Raw genomic sequence first — 19430 nt, 5'->3', positions numbered from 1 at the left:
CATTTATGTAGTCTATGATTAAAAACAACCATATTCCTGTAAATCTTATTATCATAATATTACGTTGAAGGTTATTAAAAGAATATTATAAAAGTGCTTTCATTGCATTATAATGTGTTTTGGGTTTTCAGGGATGACTGACTCAGCCTTTTAACACTGAGCTGCTGCAGTTTTTCAGGATTATTCTTTGCAATACTTAAAATAATATGCCCTAATATTTTAAAACATCAGAAAAGCAGGACTGTAAAGTAGAAATACTCAGATCATGAGTCCAAATCCCCTCAGTGTATCCCCATCGCCCTCAGAAAATGTTGACCTTCATATTTTATTTATTCAGTTAACTGCTGAATTTAATATTTGGTTTGTTGGAGACATTATTGTGCATTAAACAACCATAAAGTCCAAAACTTATTTCCATTATTGCCCCTGGTTCATCAACCTTTGCAAAGAGGGCAACATGTATACAATTAGGGCTTAAATGATTCATTGATTTAACAATTAGTTGATCAACAGCAACTATTTTGATAATTGAATGATCATTTGAGTCATTTTTCAAGCATTTTTCAAACATCTGCTTCATCCAGCTTCTCCAGGTTGAGGATTATCTGTTTTTCTCTGTTTTTTATATCATAAACTATAAACTGTATAATTGACTAACAATATTTTTGGGTTTTTCTGTTGCTCAGACTAAACAAGACATTCAAAGAAGTCACCTTGAACTCTGGGAAACCGTGATTTTTCACTATTTTCTGTCCCTTTACAGACCAAACAACTGATTGATTAATCTAGAAAACAGTGGGCAGATTAATCAATAATGATAATAATAATTTCTAGTTGCAGCCCTACATGCAATGCCTGGTATTAAGGAATATTATAAATTAGGGACTAAAAAGCTAGAAAACTGAATCATATGAAAAGACAAGACATTTTTTAGGGCATATTTTCAGTTATTTCTTGTACTCCAAATAGTCCAATTTAACATATTTAGTCTGCAAAATGCTGGAATGAGCCTATAAAATACAGACAAGTTTTTAATTGTACAATGAACATGTACAATGAACTCCTGCTCAAATTCCTATAAAATACACTGAAGCACTGAGGACATGACCTCAGTGTCCTCAATGGTAGCTACAACCATGTGAAGGAAATGATTGAAGGTGAATAATGTTTACATTGAGCTTCTTATTCTGTTCAGATGTTGGTCTGAAAAAGTCTTTAGTAAAATGAACTAAATATATAACAGCTCACTATCTATTATTCAGTTATATATATACTATAAATGGCTCCCAATCCTGAATGTTGCCTGCAGGTCTTCAGTCAGTTTATCTTAATTGCAGTTGTTCCTTTGTCACCCACCAGATGGGGTACTGGCTGGACCCCAGCCACTAAAACCTGCTTCTGTATACCTCCACTCTGCTTCTCCTCTGTTCCACCCCTCCCGAACAGATGACAGCTCACATACAATTTCCCCCATCAGCCTCAGTGTGAGGCGTATTATCCATATCAGCAGCCCCGCCATACAAGGCCAGGGACAGCTTGTTGTCTTCTCTGCACACTCCTCCACACAGGTGACCTTGGTCTCAATCAGTTTGATGCAAACTAAACACTCATTTAGAATAATTTCCTCTCCTGTGCGCTCACAAATCCCCACGGACAGTTTATCTAATCATTTCATGAGTACATTTTTATGTGATGACTCAAGAATAATAACATCTCTAGCTCTTTCTCCCTCGAGGGTCCACTGGGTTCAGCGAGTGTAAATAGGCTGGTAAGAGGCTGTGATCATACATTTACATGCACAGTAGCTCTGTCAGATATGGCGTTGAGGCGATCAGGGTTGCGTGTAATGTCACTCAGTCAGAAATGGTATGTAGGCCAAGCTAATGCTGGTGTGTGGAAAAAGCAGAGGGAGACTTCATGTCTACATGAAAGTTATTTTTCATGTGTGTTACTAAAATACATTTCCAATCTGAGCAGACCGTTTTATCCACCGTTTCATGTGTGCACTGCTGAGTCCGGAGAAAAAAAGCAGTGAACAAAACCCAGGCTTGGTGTTTGAGTTGAATCCAGCACCTGGGGGAGTTGAGTCATAATAATCCAGGGCAAGAATTTAAGGGGTCTGTTCTCCCAAATTACAAAAAAAAACATATATTCTCACTTTACTTCTAGTGGTGTCTAGTATGCAGATTGTTTTGGGAGCTTTTTAGCCTGTTATCTAAGAGATAACAGTCTCTGAGACACCAATACAATTGAGGCAAATGGTATTTAATTTGTGGTGCTCACTGCATTGAAAAACTTGAAAAATTACATTTGAATAATTCATAACAGCAGTGAGTCTTTTCAGCAACAATGTCCTGGTTACTCACTGTGAACATTTTTCATTGTACGGTACAAGTACAGCACATGCTACCTAGAAAAAACGTTGACAGTCTGTTCTGTGGATTATCTTGAATAACGGGGACACTATTTCTAGAAAAAGAGGTTTTTAAATTAATTGATCATTACTGTGAGCAGCATGAATGAGATACCATTCACTTCCATCATATTTGAGTGGAGGAAGAAATTTCAAGAGACAGATAAATAAGACAACTTCATAGCTGGGCAAATGAAGATAGACATCACTAGAGGTGAGGTGAGTGAGAAAACATGTATTTTTTTTTGCATTAATTTGGGTGAACAGATCCTTTAAGTGATTCAAATGACATTTATTTATGCAGATATGTGTTAATTAGTGTTGGAAAGAGAATTATTTATAACATCAAAGTACTGTTGCTTAAAGATCGCCTCCACACACGTTTTAAGACATAAAAATACCAATACGAATGCTAATAAATGAGATAAATGAGTCAAATATGTTTTTTCCCCCAAAAAACTTAGTCACATTGTTTCTCAATTTCAGATGAGAAATCATGTGATTAATTAGACCAAAACAAGTTAACTCAAGTCCTTCATGTATTATTGAGAGCAAATCGGACACCAACAGCATAAACTGACCATTTTTCACATTAAAAAAGACAAGAGAGGACAGATTTACCCAATCAGGTTTTTTTTAATTTGGAACAGAGTGGCAGATTAGTGACAGGGCGGTGGCGTGGAGGATCCGCCTCCTCTCGCTCACTCAGCCAATGACAGAAACTCAGCCTTAAAAAAATGCAAATGTATAAAAACAGGAATGGGAACAGCAAACATAGAGTAGTGTAAGCCTCCACTGGGCTTCACACACACACATGCGTACCTACACACACACTCACACGCACACACACGTACAAATTCACCCGTTCTCTGTCACACACACACACACACACACACACACACACACAGACACAAACGTCTTATTTGGCTACGCAGGCTTAGATGGGTACAAACACACATGTTTACATTTTGACAGTCACTTTAGAAAAGACAGTACGTGTTAAGATCATTCCTGCCTGTGAGAAAGTGGCGTGTCGTCTGTCCGTCTGTCCTGCGGCAGAGAGACAGACAGGCAGACGGTCAGACAGACAGACAGTGAAAAGACACAGTCAGTGTGTGTGAAAGCCACTGAGAGGGACCAGCTGCCCCCACATTCAGCAGTGAACAGACTAAACACACGCAGACACACACACACACACACACGTCGACAGGCTAGTCAGTGCACACAAGAGTCTGCTGTGAAATACCAAGGTGAAGCACTCACACTCACACACACACACACACACATACAAACACACAGGTGGCGGGTTTAGATGAGGTGTCAACACACACACACACACACAAACACACACATTCTCACACTGGCGAGGGGGGCAGGCGACGTACACACACAGGAGTGGAGGAGGTGTGTTACCTGTCTGTGGAAGAGCGTGAGAACTGCTGGAGTAGGTAAACACACTCTCGACCACAGTACATTCCAACTTTAACTCACCCCTCTTCTTCTCTCAAACACACACACACACACACAAACACACACACATGCACACACACAAGGGCATCCACACACACCCAGACTAGTATAGTTTTGACTCCCATGCATTTTTGATCTACAGTACTGAGTATAATAGAAGCTACTAGCCCAGTCGCACTGGTGTGGTTATTGTTACAATCTCTTAGATAGAAGCACAGCCCTCCTGTCTCCTCACACTCCCACTTCCCCAAACCGAATCCTAACCCCCGCCCCCTCCCCCCAAAAAATAGAGTCCGACAGCAGGTTGAAGTCGACCCCACAAACACTAATTTAATTTTCTTTTCATAACGAAAGCTGTAATAACAAAAGTTATGATGTTGACCGGATTAGGGCATGTGGGGTCGTGCAACGTCCTGCGCGGATTCACACTTTTTCGTTAAAGCCCCTCACGCTTCCCAGAGGCCCCTCCCATCCCGAACAGAGAGCCAAAGGTGGAAGAAAAAAGAAAGTGAGGCATGCAAAAGGTGGGTGGGTCGGTCGGTGGGTGTGGGGCGGGGGGGGAGGGATACCGGATGGCATAATGACTGGACACGTAGTTGTGCTTTTACACAAACAGAGCAAACTCTAAACCAAACCGGCAACTGATCGATAACTAATCAATAACATATTGAAACCGCTTGATCTCGCTCGTATCACAAGTGATGACTATCACGATGATGATGATGATGAAGATGATGATGACGATGGGTTTGATATGTCGACTTGAATGATATGATTTACAGTATAGCAAGTGTGTGTTTGTATTTAATTGCACAGAAAGTTACACGTCTGCACATGCGTGTGTGTGTGTAAGTGTGTGTGTGTGTGTGTGTGTGAGCGTGCATGTGTGTGTGTGTGTGTGTTGTTGACGAGAGCACAGCTCATCTAAAGTGATGACGGATGTGATGAATAAAAACTCTTCATGGTCATGCAGATGGTTAGTGATGCCAGAAAGGATACGCTGATATTTACATATAAACTTTTTTTTTTTTTAAACTGCTAAATACACATCCTCCCGTTTTAAGTATTATTATTATTACGGCATTATTATTATTATTATTTACCATCCAGCCCAAAACATTGATATATTATTGATTATTATTACTATCCGTAACTAGTCTTTGTACAGCTTAGAGGAGCAGACGGGCCGCCAGCTCGGCGTGAGCGCGAGCGCGCCCCAATACGACCAGCCAGCGTTTCCACAGCGGCTTCTCATTGTGAAACACGTCGAGGGTTGAGCATCGTTTTCTGGTTGGCCAAGCACAGAGAGAGAGGTCGGAGCCACCTTCAAACAGAGACAAGTGTGTGTGTGTGTGTGTGTGTGTGTAAGCATGTGTGTGTGTGTGTGTGTGACTTTTTGTGGCTGTATGCATGTGTGTTTCTTTGAGCACCAGAAGGCACAAAAGAGACCTTTCCCTCTCACCTTTGACCCTGGGCTCTGTGCGGCCAACCAGACGCTCTGTGTGTTTTCTGGGGGGGGGGCGAGGTGGGTGTGAGGGGCAGAGTCAAGCCCACCACTCTCTTTTTCTTTTGTGTTTCGCTCGGCTCGCTCCGCCCCTCTCCTCTCCTCCCCTCTCCTCTTTCTTTTAGCCTGTTCATTCGCTCCATAAAAACAGAAGAGGAACTTTTTGTGCTGGAAAACACAGGTTAAGAGCTTGTGTTTTGTTTTGTTTTGTTTTTTTACAAAATAATCATATCATTACATACAGAACAAGAGAATCTGTAGAATATTAATAACAACATTTACTTTAAAAACATCTTGTGTGTATGTGTTATTTTTTCAGAATATATTTGTTTTGTTTTTTTTTTCGTTTTTTTTTTTTGTCCTCTTTTTCGTTTTCATTGAAAAGAAAGTTCCAAGTCCGCAGAGAGAAAGGCGCTCTCAAGTGTTTTGGAGACGAGAGGAGAGAGGGATGAGGAGAGGCGAGCAGATGAGGGGGAAGAAGCGACGAGGAGGAAGAGGAGGAGTAGGAGGAGTAGTAGGAGGAGGAGGAGGACGGGGCTTAGAGTATCTTTCTCTCTTCTCGCTCTCGCTCTTTCTCTCTCCCTCGGTGTGCGGTGTCTCTCTGGCGTACGAGTGTTATGCGTAAAACTCCTCCTGCTTGTCTGGTTTCTGGTAGGTGACGGTGGCCTGTTTGGGTTCCTCCAGCGTGTAGCTGCCCTCGTCCTTCTTCTTCATCCTGTACACCAGCAGCATCACCAGGAAGGCGGCGAACAAGGCGCCCACCACGCCTCCCACTATCACCGCTGAAGGAAGACAGAAAGAAAGAGACGAGATCTTAAAAAAACTTCTCAGACCATGTCAGATATTTCAAGATTGTCGATTAAATCCTACAAACACAAATACACATAAACAAACACTAAGGAGCCACTGTTACATCCTGCAAGAAGACTAAAGCACTACAAACACACTGCCACTGAAAGCAGAGCAAAGCTACCACAGTATCACTATCACCTAACTGTTAAGTGAAGACTGATGAGCCCGATTGTGCCAACATATGTTCTGTGTTGCCAACAGCTTTGTGCTAAATCACAGCCCTGCCGTTCTACATCGTAGTTTAGGCTGATGGGGTTGGTGTAACCAATCTGCAGCAGCTGCATTTTTCCGCCTTCTTCTGTCCACATCACTAATGAACTCTGCTGCACGCGATAGATTAATGTGTGGTTATCAAATGGAAAAAAAAAAACTTTCCCTCATTAAACTAATTGGTATCGATGCCAAAACAGAGAACAGACTCTTTGTTATTTTCCAAAACACTTGAGAAACACTTTGTTTCCATTCATTGTGTGGGAGGTGTTTACTTTGTTTATGCCATTACTGCCAATATCAGAGTGCACAGGCTGAGATAACTGAAATAACTTTCTACCATGCATGGTCACTGCAAAAGTATTTACCTTTGTTGACTTTTCACACCATTTCTTGTGCTTAAATGTTATATAAATGACATTGTTTGGATTTTTCAGTTAGGATTTACATAAAACTGCATAAGTACACTTTGCTTGTTGCATGTTTTGAGTGTTTCTAATAAAAAAACGATGGGATAAACTACTTTTGAATCCTTCTAAATAATATCTGATCTTCATTACCATCATTAACTAAAGCAAAGAATTTCGGCCACGCTTAGATGACAATGTAGCTTTCCTCTAGTGCCATCATCAGATTAAAACGTGTCCATTACTTTAGATTATGACTAAATACCTGCAAAACTAATGACATTCCCCTCAGATTCAGCTGCGCTTTGTGCTAAGCACTAATTAGCAAATTAGCATATTAACAATCTAAACTAAGACGATGAACACAGTAAACATTATACCTGCTAAACATGAGCATGCTAACATTATTTACGTGAGCAAGTTAGCATTTAGCTCAAAGCACTGAGCCGCTAAACTCATGGTCTTGTTATAATATTCTCATGTTTACTGATATTAAATTTATGACCCACTCACCACAGTACCATGAAATATTGCTCAGATTTGGGGGGTGAAAGCCAGAACTGAGTTTTTAATGAAAAGTCATAGCCTATAATCTGTAGTACCATCTGGCTGGGGCAAAAATAAGGCTGATTGAAATGGGAATTTTATTTATCAAAACTAAAAAAATCAAGAGAATTTGAATTTGCACCTTAAAGGGGTATTCCACCAATTTTACACATGAGTTTCAGTTTACTGATACTAGTCAACCTGTGAAAATGTCATCCAGGTTATCTTGGTTTGGGCTCTGAGACTACTACTCCTTTTTTTGATGGAGAACTTGGATCTGGAACTGGATCAAGAAGTTAGAAAGAAATATTCTTTAACTAGGCAGGGAAGTCTAAGGAAAGATGCAACAGAGTTGCATTATGTGACTAAAAATCAGGATATTTCAGTCTATCGATTTTGATCATTCGTTTTTTTTAATGTGCTCCTTGCAAGCCTCACAATTTTGTGAAAGTGAAATATTAAATTGCTGGATTGCCCCTTTAATGCATTTAACTAACACTGTCATAATCTTCAATCATGACAATCAAAATCCAAAAGTCTTGAGTGTGAAAAGTCAACGGTGTTAAATACCTGCATGTACTTTAGCATGTTACTACCACAGACTGAAGTGACTATACATGTACAGTACTACATATGAATGTATGAGCCTGAAGTGTTTTTATAATTTGGTTCTATCACAGAGACAATCTAGTCTAAAGTCTGTTGCCTCCTGCTCTTTACCGATGACCAGGAAATCAGCGAAAACCACCGCCAGCAGTCCACCAATCAGAACAGCTAAAGGAGAGACAGAGAGCCAGTCAGGTCAGGCAAGTTGGCCGCTCCCTCACTTTCTACAACAGCTCTTTGGGATGAGGAGAGGGGTGCACTTGAAAAGAAATTGGATTTACCCCGAGGGAAAATGATGAGAAAAAGAGGGAAGAAAGGAGGGTTGGATAACCCAAGAAAAGGATTGCTTGTTCTCAAACAGGTCAAACGGGGCTAAGTAGCACATTCACTTATCGTGATGAATCCGCACTACGTGAACGCAGGGTGATGCCAGTTTATCTTAACAGCTCCCAGAAAGCAGGGAAAGAATACAGGAGGCAACGGGGAAATGCGATCTGTTGATCTAAGAGGTGATTACCAAATGGTTTGTTTGACAGAATAGCAGAATGATACAGAGACGGGATCAGACAGACACACAGTGAGACAGAGACTGAGCTGGATGACCAAACATAACAAAAACATATAGAAAACATAATCGATATTAACTTTATTGATAGATATGCCTACCTATCAAGACTTCTTTTCTCTCCAGAATGTTCTTCTGTGGCAGCTGAGCGGCAGAGCTTCCTGCATCCACTGTGTTGCCCATCAGATCAGGATCCACTGGCACCACACCTCGACCGAGATCGTTGCGGTGATCCTCACGGATCTCGAAATCTCCACTCGGTCCCACAGCGCCCAACTCGTTGTTACCCTCCTCTGCACGGACCTGAGACGGAGAGAGAAAAGTGAAGCTAACGGCAGGAAATTTACATTCGATGTAATCACATTTTGTTCCATGGAGTCGCTACACTGAAACGTATCCAGACCAACACAAACACAGAACTTTCCATGGCACATGTTCGCATCTGAAACAATGAGCCTCTGTATGCACTGATTGGTGGAAAGTTGCATATTGTCCAACACATATACACACTTCATAAAATCTGGCAGCTTAATTACAATGCGGAAAACCAGACAAATCTAGATGCATCATGTTTTAATACAGAGTTGCTGCAAATAAACAGAAGCTGGCTCTGGTCTGTAAATAATTAAGCTGTTAAAAGAGGCAGTCAGAAGTAGGCTATTGGACCTCAATACTTTACTGGTACCAACCGAAATGTGTCTATGAGTATTGAAAAAGATGGTACATAAATCTCTGGTCTGGCCTAATTTGTTGTTTGAGAACTTTCCCACTAAAAAAAAGTCTATATTTTATTTAGGCAACATTGTAATATGGCTGCTTATGATTAAACGACATTTAAAGACAATATTCTATATTTTTCTTATTATCACAAATCCAATGAAAAGACCAAAACCAACAATGTTTTGAAGCCACTAAGAAGTATTATCTGTGTATCCAAATCCTGATGTATCATATTCTTCTGTGCCGTGGAGCACTATTGTTGTCCAAAAATAATTAAAAACACATCAATAAGCCAAACTGTTGCACTGGCTGACGTTTCTTCATTATGATGAACGTGGGCACTGTAGCTTATTTTGAGTCAATCCCACATACGCCATCCTGCTGCTCTAAACACTCGCTGCTGTGCCAAATGTGTATTAATTTGTGGATGAAAATAGTCCCCATCAAGTGCACTACTTACTCCTCTTTGAGTATTTTCTGATAAAAAAAAACTACAGCTGTTTTAGGGAATTACAGAGCCTTTTTTTTAAAGATGAAACTACATATCTGAGGTCTGTTTTTAAATATTTATGCTTGTGGCTGTGTGTCACTGACCTGGTCTGAAAGCATTAGAGAGTACAGATTGACTGATGAACTGTTGGTTTGGTAAGTAAAATATATAATAAAGGGAGTCTTAAGACGTGTTTTGACAGAACACCAAGTGATTCATTTACTTGAACACAAACTCAATGGAAAGACACGAATGGGTGCGTATAGATAGTATTTGCTTTAGGCAGTGCAAACTGAGGCAATGACACGCCCATGCATGTGTGAATGAAAAATTCATGCTTATGAGTTTTATGAATCTACTTCATGAACACACAGAGTTGAGAGAGAAAGGAGAGACTAGAGGAAAATAACAGAAAGAGAACTTGAGCTCTAGTGAGTTTTAAGACCAGTTAGCGTGTTGCTAACTAGCTACAGCTAAAGAGTAAATATGGACAACATGACTCAGGCATCTTATCAGCACGACTAAAAATTCATTCAATTTCATTTCAATTTACCCATCCTTAATCAGAACCTGCTGTTGTCTGGTTAAAGGCATAGTTCACCATTTTCGGAAATGTGCTTATTCTTCTTTCTTTCTGAGAGTTGAGAAATTTGACTCCAACGTATCATTTAACCCTTAAATGATCAAAAACATAAAAACAATGTGTGCTTGCTTTTAAGGGGGACGTGGGGCAGCTCATGAGCATATTTCCCAAATTTTGAACTATCCCTTTAACTAACGTCATGAATCTCACCTGTGTTGTTGTGGGCTGCTGTGGGCGTGTGCTCCTCTCTGTTGGCACCGTCTGAGTGGCTGTTGTCATGGGAACCCTGGGCCTGGAGGTGACCCTGGTCTTGACAGGGGTGGTGGTGGTAGGTGCTGCCGTCGTGGGCTCTGGGGTGGCCTCTGCTGTGGTGGGCATGTCTTCCTCTGTGGTGGTTTCCATGTCGAAGCCGGGGTAAAAGGATGTGGGCTCAGGCGACAGGAAGACGTCCTCTTCTTCTTCTGTGGTGCTCAAGTCATCCGAACCAGCAGAGGGCACTGCGCTTTCCGCAGGGCTGATTGCTGGGTTGGTGGTCACCACAGGAACGGCAGCAGGGGACCTCGGGGCGGCGGTCGTCTGGGCGGCGGCGGCAGCTCTGATTCGCTCCAGCTCTCTCTCTCTTTCACGCTCTCTCTGCCTCTCTCTCTCTTTCTCTCGCTCTCTCTCTCTCTCACGTTCCCTCTCCCTCTCCCGCTCTCTCTCCATCTCTCGGACCCGCTCCCTCTCTCTTTCCCGCTCTCGCTCCCTCTCCAACTGCCTCTCCCTCTCCAACTCCCTCTGCCTCTCTCGCTCTTTCTCTGCCTCCCTCTCTCTCTCCCTCTCCAGCTCTCTCTCTCTCTCCCAGAATGCACCACTCTCTCCGTCGGCCTCGGTGGGCAGCGGGGTGGAGGTGGGGTCCGGGTTGGGGCTCGGCTCGGCCGCGGGTGAGGCGGACGGGGCGGGGCCAGTGGCCTGGGTGGTGGAGAAGAGGAGGGGCTCTTCTGTGGTGAAGGACATGGCCACTGATGTCGGCCTCATGCTGATCTCAGGAACTGGGAAGGAGAGGAGACGGATTCAAAATGACTTTTTAAAATCAGAGGAGTCAAAAAAATGAGTCAGTCATACCTCTCGCCCACACACTCACACTCATAGATACCAGTTAATTTACTCATTCACCGCTCACAATATGATAGACAGTCAACAGTTTACTCTGTAGTGCACTGGACACTTTCCAGGTACCTGGACTCTACTTTTATCATTCTATGTCAACACTAAATCAGCTATTTCTGGGGCATTTGATTGGATACTGTAAAGAGTCAGACAGGTAATGTGAGGGCAGAGAGTGGGAGAAGAAATACAACAAAGCTAAATGGGAAAAACTGAGCTTTTGGGGGGGGGGGGGGGGGGGGTGACGCAAGCCTGGTCAGTGTCAAAGGGGCACTCGCAGAGGCTGAGATATCCTGAAAAAATCCTACATTTCCTCTTATGCAGCTTAATAGCATATTTTTGTTAGACCCTCTCTGCCTGCTAAATGCACACGTTTGTCATGCAGACTTTCCGTTCTGGTCAAACAAAGATAACCCTGATGACATCACTATGAGGTCACACTGGTTAATTTATCACGCTTGACAAAGCTCGCTGCAGAACCGCAGAAGACATTAAGCAGCTGTTCTCACATGGCTGAATAGTACTGCCCTTGATAATGAACTGACACTAATGTGTAAAATCAGTGGAGTGCTCCTTTAAGAACTTTCTGTCCCTGTAATCACTCATTTCAAGTGTCAGTATAGCCGCTCACACAGCACAGATATGTTTATTTTAGCAAGACTTCATCATCACAACATAAAAAAAGTGATTTGATCGACATCTCGGTGCAGCAATAAGCCATAATTAAATAGCTGTTTTCTGCTTGTTTAGCTGTTTAACAACAGAAACAGAAAAATATGGAAATGAGAACAGCAAAAAAATGAGAGTTCAGCTGTATTAAATCAGCAGGAGAGGACAGAGCAGAGGTTTATAAGATGGAGAAGAAGAGATTTAACTGTTTGCCTTTTGTTTCGGTGTTTTAGTGTGGACTCAGTCTGAGGGAAGAGAAGAGAAGAAAGGAAAAGAAAGAAGAAAGAGATGACAGTGCTGAGCGATTCGTCTTCTTCTTAAATCTCATAATAGTATTATACCACCTTTCATTTTGTTATAGCAGTGCAGCTCCCCGGGTTGAAAGAGAAACAAATTGAATTTACGGGCACAAAGACATGAAGGCTGAGGATATCAGAATATGGACTTCAACAATGCAGCTTCTGTCAAACACATCAGACGCCACTAAAATGCCAAACTATGAAGCAGCAGCGGTGCAAAACGCACGTCCGTCTGTTGAAAATGAGCCCTTTCTTTTGGAAACAGACAGCTCCGTATCGTGGTTCGAGATAAAGCAATTTGCCAGGTTGCTGTTTCAACCACAGGGGGGGCCTCTGCTGCACTAGCCTGCTCTGAATTGTAATTTATTTGGAGTGGGCTCGCCACTAGCGCAGTGCCTGAACCGAGGGCAGCCCTCAATGAGTCATGCTTAATAAGGAGAGCCCTGCTGAAGCTTCAACAGCCAGATCAGAAAATCAGCCTAAATTACAACCAATGTGATTTACGTTAAGTAGGTAATTCCTACACACGACAGTCAGCCAGCTCACTCAAATGCGGACATACGCTCACATATAGGTGCACACAACTGTTGTTGTGCGTGTGATCGTCTAATCTGCACGGACCGTAATCTGATTAGAGTAAATAAGATCTGGCGGAATTGAGTCTGAGTTACTGTTTGTTTGCAGGGGTGTGTCTGTGTTTAAAGGTGTTTTTTTTTAAATGCATCTATATCAAAGATCTGTTGAGCCAAATGGCGTATTGTGTGACTGTGTGTGTGTGTGGCGTCCGTGCATGTGAGGCTGGTGAATAGAGCCACCATAACTGGAGGGCAGGAAGTGGGAAGGGGTGGGGGTGGGAGGGGGGTGGGTGGGATCTTCAGGGTCAGCAGATTGAAACCCAGCAGCTGTCGAGCTTTAAAGAACCAGGGCGTGAGTGTGCGCCCTCCAACACACACTGAAACACACACACACACACACACACACTTACAGCCAGATCCGGAGCCTGAGTAGAGGTCCTCATCGTCGTAGAACTCGTCTCTCGTCGAGCCTTCGTCATCGATAGACGGCGACCAAGTCTGTCCCTGCGTAAGAGACAGAGAGAGGGAGGTACAGATGACAGACATTAGAGTTATTCATCCGTTTGTCATTTCATTCGACAGAGAAACCACTTTGGCAGATTACATGCGCACACACACAGGCACGCACACCACTGTCTGAGAGGAGGCATTATGATGGACAGGGTAACATCTGTCTGTCTGTGACTCTATGGAGACGCATAGTTAATGAGTTGATCTAAAGCCGGGATTTTGGCTGCGAGGAACATCAAAGCCTTTAAGGAGAGAGAGATTTCATTTAGTTTTCTGCTGCGTGTCAATTACAAGTGATGCTCAGCCTGTAAAGCAGCACAACATAGAGAAGCTGTTAACTTTTGAACTCAGGCTGCAACTAACAATTATTTAAATGGATTCATCTGTGAATTGTTTTGTTTTTTATTAAACTGATGATGAATCATTTAGTCTGTAAAATGTTAGAAAATAGTGATATCATGGCCATTTCACATTCCCAAAAGTGATGTCTTTAAATTGCTTGTTCTGTCCGGCCAACAAGACAAAACGCAAATTCAGTTACACTGATATAAAACAGAGAAAAGCAGCAAATCCATTTAAGAAACGGAAACAAGAGAATGTCTATCAGTTAATCAGTTGTCAAATTGTCAATATCAACAAAACAATTAGGCCACTTAGTTCTTGTTTTAGGATTTAAGTGTTTTTCTATCGATAAAATATCAGAAAATAACAACATTAAGAGTCTGCAGCCATGCTAGCAGCTCTGTGAGGCTGTATTTAGACACAGGGGTGCTTTTAGCTAAATGCTAATGCCAGCATGCTAAAATGTGCACAATGACAATGCTAACATGCTAACAAAATGTACAGCATGTAAAACGTTGACCACATTCACCATCTTAAGTTTTGTACAGTAGCATGCTAATATTTGCTAAACTGCACTAAACACAAAGTGCAGCTGAGGCTGATATGAATGTCACTAGTTTTGCAGGTATTTAGTCATTAAAAAAGTATTGTGCAAATTGAAAAAACATGGTGGCGTCAGTCTGCGGCTCAGTACTACATTCCTAGCATGTCTTAAATGCCCATCACAGTTTCCGAGAGCACAAGATGACATCTTAAAATGTCTTGTTTTGTCCAACCAACAGTCCAAAACCCAAAATGTTCAGTTTACAAGGACACAAAACAGAGCAAATCCACACATTTGAGAAGCTGAACTTATATGATTAATGTCTTGTTGTCGGTAAATCGTTTCAGAACTATGTTGAGTTGGCTTTGAGTGGGAGAACATCACATCTCTTTTGAGTAACTTCTGCTGTACATTTGAATTTTACAGCTGCACTCTGAGGGTCTGTAAAATGCCTGTTAATGTCTCTCATGGGTCATTTCCCAACATCCTCTCTGATCATCATTCCACTTTAATCCAGGTCTACTTCATGTACGTCTGTGAGGGGAAAGCGTGAGCTTGCCCGGCGACCTCTGTCAGGGTCAGGTAAGAGAGATTAGTGTGCGATCGGTCAGGAGTTGAACCTGTGAAGTGAATGACCTCAGCCTCCGGTCATTTTAAGGCTGATCCTTCCTCTCTCTTCATTCATCTCCCTCTCTCTTTTTCACTTGACCTCAATCCAACATCCCTGCGATGTTTCAACATACACTTTAGCACTCAGAGGCTTTTCCCATCACACAGGGTCAACTAATACTGCTATCAAATGCCTGCACTTAAGAGACACCACCTGTACTGCAGTGCATAGATACATTTCTAAATAGAGTATGCATCACTGAATGGTTTAAGATAGCTTTCAAACAATGAGCTAAAATGTCATTGTGCTTGTAGATTGCATTTATTTCATTTATAATGCAGGCACTCACAATATATTTAGATATATCTAAACTAAAGCACATTTTTGCCACTCAAAATACATCCACACTTACAAATAATGCACATTTTGAAACACACCGTGTCTTGATTAATTTCATCCAATATGTCAAATGTTTTTTCTGCTGCTGTTATGTCATTGGTGGATGTAATTTAGTGCATTAACTCATACACTTAAATGGAAAATGGACTGTACTTGTATAGTGCCTTTACGCTACAAATCACATTCACCCATTCACACACATTCATACACTGAATGGGTACAGGGGCTATCATGCAAGGTCCCAACCTGCCCATCAGAAGAATCTAACTATTCACACACATTCATACACTGAGGGCACAGCCATCAGGAGCGATTTGGGGTTAAGTATCTTGCCCAAGGACACATTGGCATGTGGACTGGAGGAGCCAAGAATCGAACCGCCAATCTTCCAATTAATGGATGACCCACTCTACCTCCTGAAAGCTGCCCAACTACAGTTGTGAGGTACTTGATCTTCACTTGAGTATTTCTATTTTATTTTACTTTATACTTCTACTCCACTGCATTTAGGAGGGGGGTATTGTGTTTTTCATTCCAAAATGCTGCTTGCACATTACAGCGCCAGTAATAACTCATTGCTCATTATTATAATATACAGTATTATCACATTCTGAATGGGACAATTCTACATAATAAGTACTTTTAATTACAATATTTCAAAGCTGCATTAATTGTTTTTTGGCTGCTTAAGGGAAGCAGTGCAAGCTGTACAGCACTGACATATTGTCACCTTATAAATTTCATATGTCAAACTAGTTAGAAAATATTTGCTTATAAAGTAGACATGGAGCAACGTTAGCATTAGGAGTTGTGCATCTGGTGATCTGATGAATTTAAGTCTATTATTCACTCTCCTTTTAGCTCTGTTTTTCTCTCCACCAACTCCTGAGAAAAATATCTGGCACTTCAGCAGCCAAATGCTTCACTATGTTCACCAGCTACATGCTAATTTTGTCTGTCTGCTGTTTGGTGCCTGGACAAGGAGCGTACACTATGTTTATCGGAGCTTTTCAGTTAAAAAGAGCTTCCTGTTGCTGCCGGATACAACGCTGATAAAGTTTCAGGCCGTAAAATCAAAACAACAAGCTGGAAGATTCTAAAGTGCTGCATAGCTTTGAGGAGAACAGTAGAGTTGGGGTGGTAATTTCTGTGGGTTCATCACTAGGAAATAGTACAGCGTAGATCACAGCAGCTTAATACTTCTGTACTTTCACTTGTAATCAGGCATTTACACAGAGTGCTATTGCTACTTCTACATAAGCATCCGAAGTTTTCACGCACCACTGCATTTTATATATTTTGTACCTATGCAGCTCAGTGCATACTAAGCAGTACAATGTTCCGCTGCCAAAATCAAACCCCCAAAAATCAAAGGGTTCAGTTTTGCTCCAGGTGTTGGAAAACAGTTGGTCCACCGCTAAAAATGTGACCAAAGCAAACTTATCTCCTCAGAAATCTAAAGCCCATCCGGAGGGCCTGCAGAGTGCTCTCCTTGCTAGCCTGTGTGATGCTAATTGTGCACACACGAAACAGAAGCTCCTCCCCGGCTCCAGACAGAGGAAACCTGATGCCTTTAAAAGCCAATAAAAGCATAATGGAATCTAGAAACCCGAGCATCTCAGTCCATCACATCTCAGCATGAGGTAGAGCTGAAACGCTATATGTACCTCCTGAAATGAAATTGACTTGAAGTTGTTTGGAGCCTCGACAGGCTGAGGATATAGGCTTCACAAAGTGGATGGCTGAGAGTGTGTGCTTCACGCTTTTGAGTGTTAAGTGTGTGAGAGAGAGAGCGTGTGTGTGTGTGTGTGTGTGTGTGTGTGTGTGTGTGAGAAGGCCTGGTGATCTCAAACCCTGAAAGTGCCGAAAAGTACTGAAAAGACATCTCAGCGCGAGCATGGTGCGAATGTGTGTGTTTGTGTGTGTATGTGTGCTGTATTCCAAGGGTTTTACAATGAAGGCCGTTGCTATGGGCAACCTTTGCCTTTCACAGAAATTCCCATCTCCAAGGGAGCGGCTACCAGACACACACACACACACACACACACACAGTCTCTCACACACACGAGGGCTGTAACTACATAAGCAAAGGTGTTATGTAACGTCAAATAAACAACCTCAAAAACAACATCAAAACTGTCTAGCCCCCCCGCCCCCTCCTCCTATCAGTCCCTCCCTCTCTGCCTCTCTTCGTCTCGCCCCCTGGATCCACAAACTCTGTGCCAGTGTATCCCCGTCCTCGCCCCATTTTCCTTTCATCTTAAACTCCCATTTCTTATCTCAAGGCTAGCCCCCTAAATTCAGCGTGACTCCAAAACACACACACACACACACACTTTTAAATAAACACACACCCAACCCCCAAGGCGGCTCCAGAGCCCACCCAGGGGCCCCTTTTACAAGTCCCCTATACACACATTTAATACACAACAACGTCCGGGACACACTGTAGCTGCGGAAGATCGTCTGCTGTTTGTCTATTTTCAGTTTTGGAAGTGGTGTGTGAGTTCAAATGTGCATCATCTATGTTTATCCTAACCTTTAACAGTCATATGTAATCACCCTCTGTGCCTCAACATGTTAGATTTATGAGCCGATATTATAAGTGTGAATTCACAGTATGGCGGGCAGCAGTGCGTCACTATATTTAATTACAGCGTGTGTGTGTGTGTGTGTGTGTGTCTCTCAATGGGTATAATCACAGGTTTTGTTTGTGGTGCGTGTGTGTATGCACACAAATGCCCCAGCAACCCTGCCTGTTTGGGTGGGTGTGTGTGTTTTATGTGATTTTGGCGGAATCGAATAGGGCCAGCTCTGCATTTTGCCTCCGTTTCAGGAGCTATAAACAGCTGTACTTTCTGCCTGCGCCACATAGCTAACTAACCACAGCGAGACGCAACGAGCTCTCCACCACCGCACACATAACCCGGGGCCAAAATCATCTGTATGTTGCCCTCAATTTCCCTCCACCACTGCATTTTGTTCCCATTCGTTATAAATGGAAACTGTAAGATGACAGCCATATTCCGCTGTAGCTGTGGGAGTGAATGCAATCCTGGTTTTTGGCAATGTATGAAGCCCTGCCATTGTAAGACAAGCGATGCCAGTTGGAGTCTTTTTAAAACAATCTGGGACCGTGGAGGATATAATTATGTATACTTGTGTAAGAAGAGAAGGGGAAAACATCAAATTGAGGGACAAAAAACACAGGAGCGGACAAATATAGTGGTGGTTGTTTTGGGGGTAAGTGTCATGTTCTGACAAAGCAAGCACAGGTGCGTCCTCTGAGGGACGTTATAACATTTCCAGTGACTCAGGTAGACACCTGATCTAAAGCTGACATCAGGTTTTGCATTAAACATCTGATCCTATACACTCTGCTCGCCGCTATGTGAGAGTGTGGACGTGTGTGTATCGGCTTTTATAGATACGGAGCCCAGATTTTACACCTGACCCGACAACGCTGAGGATTCACAGATATTAATATTCCACAGAAGCTGATTTGTTCAAGATTTTCATTTGGGATCAGAGTGGTGGGAAAAAAAACTGCAAGATGATTAATGTGTGATATTAAAGTGGCAATACTGCAGCGACCTGACGATGACAAGGTGTGTTTGTGAAGGTTATCTGACAATTACCAGCATGTATGTGAGGGAAACAGATCATGATGTGTGTGTTTTGTCCGCAGGAACAATGGGTGTGTGCAGCTCAGCTAATGCTACAGTGCAGGAAGCCAGATAACAATGGGAGGCAGAGGTAGTTATAGAGACACATTAATTCTCTCTCACACACACACGCGCGCGCGCAGTGCTGGTGGAAGATTAGCTGAGATGTGTGTGACGCAAAGATGATTTCTTTTTTTTTTTTTGTTGATTTTCCGGCTGGTCCAGCTCAGTTCAGAGGAGATCCCCTTCAGGCTAGCTGGGCAGATAGAGAGCTTCATTGTGATTGACTTCAAATGCATTCCTCA

General features: G+C 42.4%; 1 protein-coding gene across 1 annotated transcript in view; it reads right to left on the bottom strand.

Annotated features, from left to right (window-relative positions):
* Positions 1-3024: 3024 nt before the first annotated feature.
* sdc3 (syndecan 3) overlaps positions 3025-19430 on the bottom strand; it is a 38438-nt gene continuing 22032 nt past the window's right edge. The window contains exons 2-5 of the mRNA XM_067613186.1: positions 13466-13559; positions 10577-11397; positions 8675-8876; positions 3025-6169 (exon numbers count right to left, since the gene is read on the bottom strand). Of these exons, the coding sequence (XP_067469287.1) occupies positions 6003-6169; positions 8675-8876; positions 10577-11397; positions 13466-13559 (1284 nt within the window). The 3' untranslated portion in view covers positions 3025-6002. The remainder of the gene's footprint in view (positions 6170-8674; positions 8877-10576; positions 11398-13465; positions 13560-19430) is intronic.

Source organism: Thunnus thynnus, chromosome 15 (assembly GCF_963924715.1).
Source record: "Thunnus thynnus chromosome 15, fThuThy2.1, whole genome shotgun sequence".
In the NCBI taxonomy this organism is placed as follows: domain Eukaryota; kingdom Metazoa; phylum Chordata; class Actinopteri; order Scombriformes; family Scombridae; genus Thunnus; species Thunnus thynnus.
The sequence above is the reverse complement of the archived record's forward strand: the minus strand, read 5'-3'. Positions and strand labels throughout refer to the sequence as shown.